This window comes from Peromyscus leucopus, chromosome 23, assembly GCF_004664715.2.
Source record: "Peromyscus leucopus breed LL Stock chromosome 23, UCI_PerLeu_2.1, whole genome shotgun sequence".
Classification (NCBI taxonomy): Eukaryota; Metazoa; Chordata; class Mammalia; order Rodentia; family Cricetidae; genus Peromyscus; species Peromyscus leucopus.
The window spans coordinates 36594842-36600242 of NC_051082.1; the positions used below are offsets into that span (position 1 = coordinate 36594842).

The 5401-nt window shown below is 49.8% G+C and overlaps 1 protein-coding gene across 2 annotated transcripts; it reads right to left on the reverse strand.

Moving 5' to 3' along the window:
- Positions 1-1820: 1820 nt before the first annotated feature.
- On the reverse strand, positions 1821-4769 carry LOC114683186 (CD209 antigen-like protein 2). Of its 2 annotated transcripts, none has more exons than XM_028857386.2 (6): positions 4590-4769; positions 3902-3991; positions 3543-3617; positions 3149-3300; positions 2616-2728; positions 1821-2255 (listed from the first exon to the last, which is right to left on the reverse strand). In XM_028857386.2, exons 1-6 carry the CDS (start codon positions 4633-4635, stop codon positions 2114-2116), a joined length of 618 nt encoding a protein of 205 aa, XP_028713219.1. In that variant the 5' UTR covers positions 4636-4769; the 3' UTR covers positions 1821-2113. The 2 variants fall into 2 exon arrangements, with proteins under 2 accessions (XP_028713219.1, XP_037054456.1); XM_037198561.1 differs by having other exon boundaries at positions 4389-4769.
- Between the last annotated feature and the right edge of the window lie 632 nt (positions 4770-5401).

The following is a 5401-nucleotide window of genomic DNA, read 5'->3' on the forward strand; positions in this document are numbered from 1 at the left end:
AGCGAACCCATGCTGTTTACATATGTGTCCTAATGCCCCTAGGCTAGAGCTGCAGGCATGTCCTCCAGCTCAGGGCACAATCAGGAGGAGATGGACACTTTAGCAGGTGAGGCCAAGTTGAAGGAATGAGGTTATTTTCCTTCTTGGGTCTCTGAGGGAGTTGAAGATTAGTTAGTTATAGATGTAGATTAGTTAGGATATGCCTGAAACTGTACATTCATTAAAAAAATACCAAAAAAAAGAAAAAGAGAGAAGAGCTAGAAGGAAATAAATAGTCCCCTTCAAGACAAAACAGAAGCAGCCTTAGCTGTGCCTACATCTCAGTCCACTGCAAGGAGACAGCCTCCTAGAAGCTAGCCAATGCTGCTGCAATGACAGGTGGGGGAGCTGTGGGCCCAGGTACCGGGGGAACTCTGGGTTTAGTTTGTTTTGGTTTCTTAAGAATTAACTAAAAAAAAAAAAATGGTATGTACAGAATGTAGCTCAGGGGTTAAGTGATTGCCTAGCATGTACAAGGTTCAGATTTCAATCTCCCAGCATGTTAGTTAAAAAAGGAGAGAGAGAGATTTGTGGGGAGTATGGAGGGTAGGTGGGGTGGCAGGAAGGTGGTGGGTGAGAGTGGTCAGCATGCCTACAATATGTGTGAAATTGTAAATTAATTAATTCAAAATAAAGGGCAGGGATGAAACTTCACACAGGGCCAGGAATGTGGTTCCATGGTAGAGTGCTTAGCTGGAATTCATGAAGCACCTGAGACACACACACACACACACACACACACACACACACACACACACACACACCAGTAATGAAAGGAAGCAAGCAAGGAAGGAAAAAAAAAACAAGGCAGGCAGGAAGTCTGTCCATATGAATTATGGAGGCAGGGAGATCAGGAGTTCAAGGCCATCCTAAACTACATAGTAAGTGACAGGTCACATGAGGCTGGTCAGAAAGAAAAGTCTCATAAGAACCCACTGCCACAACAGTAATCAAAAGTATAACATTTAAGTCAACAATTAAAGACAGTCCAGTGAGTATATTAAAGGCTCACACCCAGTGAGGCAAGAGAGGAATCCGTGCAGGGAACCAGGGAGGTGGGAGGTGCACAGACCCCCCGGCAAGTGCAGAAAGGGGGAGTGGTCCCTGACTCCCAGGGAAGGCACTCTCTTTGGTCCTGAGGACAGTGAGGGAAGCCAGGCATCCTTGAGGAGGTCAGAGGCAGCAGAGCAAACACAACAACGCTTTCCATGATGTTGGGCGCCACCCAGAGGACAGAGGGAGAATTTTCCTCTGAGATGCTAAAAGCTCCCTTAGGTTTCAAGACACTAGGGGGCGCTGACCTTTGGCATCAGCAGGGAAAGGAGCCTTCCTGGCTGGGGTGGCAGCAGGCTCTGGAGACAGCTTTCCTGAAGGACAGGGGGCAAGGTGCTATGTGGAACTCTTCCTCCTTCCCCTGGCCTGCAGTGGCAAGAGGGACAGAGGCTCCAAGAGAAAGAGACCACGTGACTATGAATGACTATGAATGCACTCAGTGGGTGTATATTCCCAATACAAACTCAAAAAAACCTGATTCTTCCAGGTGTGGTGCTGCATGCCTTTAACCCCAATGCTCAGGAAGCAGAGGCAGGTAGATCTCTATGAGTTATGAGTTCAAGGTTAGCCTGATATACATATTGAGTTCAAGGCCAGCCAGAGGTACATGAGACTCTAATATCCTAGTTAACATAAAACATTTCAAAGTGTTATTAGTGAAGACAGTGTCCAGAAATACACAATCTACTGAATGGAACACATCAGACCACATGTGAATTTTTGTTCATTCTTTTATTTTAGTTCTGGGGATAGAACTCAGAGACCCACTCATGCTCAGCAAAGTGCATGTCATTGAGATACAGCCCAGACACATGTGTGTGTGACTCTACTGAGGGTTTCATGGGCTGTGGACAGCAAGTGAGCTAATCCATAGAAAAGGGAAGAGCTGCAGGGGAGGGTGTCTCAGGGACTCTCGGGATCCCTAAGGACTCAGAGCAGGGACACTGGGGATGAATAAGGTAGCTGGAACTAGAGCAGACTGCCCCCAAGTTGTCTGCATGCCCAGGGGAAGGACAGACCATCAGTGATGAGGGCAGGGAGCTGAGGGCTGCTCACACACCCAGAAGTTTTGCTCAGTGCATTTATTATCATTCCACTTATCTGGGAATAGCTCCACACAGTCCTCATCCCCATCATTGTTGGGCTCCCCTTCTTTCCAAAAGCTGCAAACATAACCAGTCATCAGAGACAGCCATCACACCCAGGACCCACCCCATAAACAGCAAAGAAGCCCTGGACTGACTCTTCCATGGTAAAAGACCAAGAACCAGCCAGGCAGTAAGAGTGCATGGGACAGTTTTAGGAAAATGTGGGCTCTGACCTCACCACCACGAGAATCAGTCCAGCAAAGTGAAAATGAGGACTCTGGATTTTGGATTTAAGCTGGGGGGTGAGAATGCCAAGGTGATATGGGGCTGTAGTTATTATTATTCTCTGAGTGTTTTCAACAATGCAGGCTGTGTTTAGAGTGAGGGTCATCTCCCTGCCAGCTACTTTCTGAGCCATGGATTCCGAGAGCTCACCTGAGCTGCAGAGGGGTGCCATCCACCCACTGCCAAAAATCTTCAAATCTGTGGTCACTGAGGCCAATCCAGGAGCGTTGTTTCTTCCTCACATTCCAGTATTTCATGAATCTCTGAATGGATGCAGCAGTCCAGAGAAAGGTCTTTGATGCCATCTTCCATCCATAACCCACGCCCAGCCGCCCATACAAGCTTTTCTGCTCCCAAGCTTAGTGCTGTTAGTAGAGTTGTGTGGACTGGATGGTGAATGCATGCCATGGGTGCAGGTCAAAGTGCACACGTGTGGAATGTGTTCACTTACATCTCAGCTCAGAGGTGTGTCCCAAGAGGGTCACACGATGTTTCAAAGCTCCTCTGACTCCCTTCACACCTAACCCACCTCTCATGTGTTCCTCCTCTACAGGAACTCCCCACTCCATTGTGCCTCCTCCTACAGGAAGCCCCCTCTGACTGCATCTCCTCCATGTCCCACAGCCTCCCATCTGGAAACCAATGCCTAGGACAAGTGGTAGGATTAATGTGGCCCCACTCACCTGCTCTTCAGCACTGTTGATAATCACCAGGTGGCCTCCAAGTTTCTGGCAGGAGGTGGCCGAGGCTTCCCAGGTCCCCTGAGTCTGGGAAAAGAGGTAGCAGCTTCCCTGGAAGAGCTCCCAGTCCCAGGGGCAGGGCCGGCACAGGCCAGCTGCAGAGTGAACAGTGCAGTGGGGACCCATGAGTTCAGGGCCTGGGTTCTCTTCTCCCCTCTGCCGTGGGCTTTAGAGCACAGGGCTGTGCTTCTATTTCAGCTACTAACACTGTGCTCCCAAAACCCAGACCACAATCCCTGTGCTCTATCCTGCCTGCCTCGGTGGAAGCCCAGAAGGCAGATGCTGATCCCACTGATGACCCCTCAGGTCCCCCCTAAGTCAGGCCCTGGATCCTCACCCAGCGAAGCATTGATCTGAGTCAGCTGCTGCTGGATCTGCTCCAAGCTGTGTGTCTGCTCAGGAGAAACAGCAACTACAAGAAGAGGTTTGCAACAATTAAGCACCAGCTGTGTGCCTGGTGCAGAGCTGGAACCACAAGAACACTGTTGGTGGTCACAGTGACCCCAGGACCCCATTTCACAGGCCAGGACACTGAGTCTCAGACCCTGTCCGAACACTGTCAGGACCCAGGACCTGACACAGGTCCATGGCCTCCCACATCCTGCCACATCCCCAGCATGCCTGTGCCCATGCTTGCCCACCTCACACAGCCTCAGAGTCCTTTCCCAAGGAACCCCAACCTTGAAGTTTCCTGACCTTTGGCAAGGAGAACCATGAGGAGAGCAGAGAAGAGCACCAGGGAGATGAGCTGCAGTATCGTGATGGACCGATGGCAGTCCTGACACCCTGAGGAAAGAAAGTTGAGTGGTCCTACAGGCCTTTGTCCCTGTCACACCCTGAACCAGGGGGAGCTTAGCCCCTCTTTCCCCAGCCCTCACTTCTTCAGGACAGAAGAGTCTAGACCTTCAGCTCTGCCTTGACCGGACTCAGGATTCCAGGTTTTCAGAAACAATATTCTTAGGACTCAGGATGCTAGAGCCCAGCCTCCTCTTCTCCATTGTCCATGAGTCAAGTCCTCAAGTGTTCATCTCCTCAAGACCCAGCTTTCCAACTTCACATCCTCAATTCCCCAGACAAAAGGATATAGACCTGCAGTCCCAACCATCCCAGGACCCAGGGATCCACAACCCAGTCTCCCTGCCCCCAGTACTGAAGACTCCCCGCTCTGTCCTATCCTCAGTACCTTGCAAACCCTTGTCTGCTTCAGAAACTCTTGAAGCCATGAACAGGGTCTAGTCCAACGCTTCTTAGAAATAGCTGGTGCTCCTGATCACAAGGTCCATCACTGAACAGTTGTATCATCTGTCAGAGCCTGGGCAGGCTGAGACCCGAGCTGCCCCTCCTGACTCTTCCCTGAGCATCCTGTGTCCTAGCTCAGCCTCACCCGGGGAGCACAGATGTTTCTCCCTCTCTTCCTTGGAGTCGCCCATGGTCCTTGCCGTCCAACAGTGTGCAGAAATCTGGAGCCCGGTTTGCCTTTGCCACTCCCTTTCCACACTCCTCTAACCTATTCTCAACCAGGAAGAGAAAAGGAGAAGTGGTGACGGTCAGCAGATGAGCTACAGGAAGGAGGCTGAGGATCAACAGAGGATGAAATGGACAAGCTCCGGGGATTTCAGGGAGATGACGATGTTTAGAAGCCCAGAGTGGAAAGCATTGTTCCATTCTTGGCAGGACCAATCTCTTGATGCCTTTAACAAAAATATCCCATCCAAGTATAGTACTCCTGGGATCTACACAAAGGTCTCTGTATCCTACTACAGAGGTACCTAACCATCCATGTTCATTGCTTCTGGACTCACAATAGCCAGGAAACAGATGCCTATCAACTAATAACTGGGTAATGGGAAAGGTAATGGTTTTACACATGCCTATACATATAATTATTCCATTGACTTTCTTGCTTATTTTAAAGTCTTTTGTGAGTGCAGATGACTGTGTATAAATGCAGCCTTGGGAAGTAGAGACAGTAGATCCCTAGAGCATGCTGCCTAGGAAGACTGGCCATCTGGGTGAGTTCTGGGTCTCATTGACAGCCCCTGCCTCAGGGAATAAAGTACAAGAGCAGTCAAAGATGATTCCCAATAACAACCTCAGGCCTCCACATGCACCTTCCCCAACCTCCTCCAATACCACTGTTCAGACACATGCAAATGATATACACATATATGCACCCCTTCCTTGCCAACACATTAT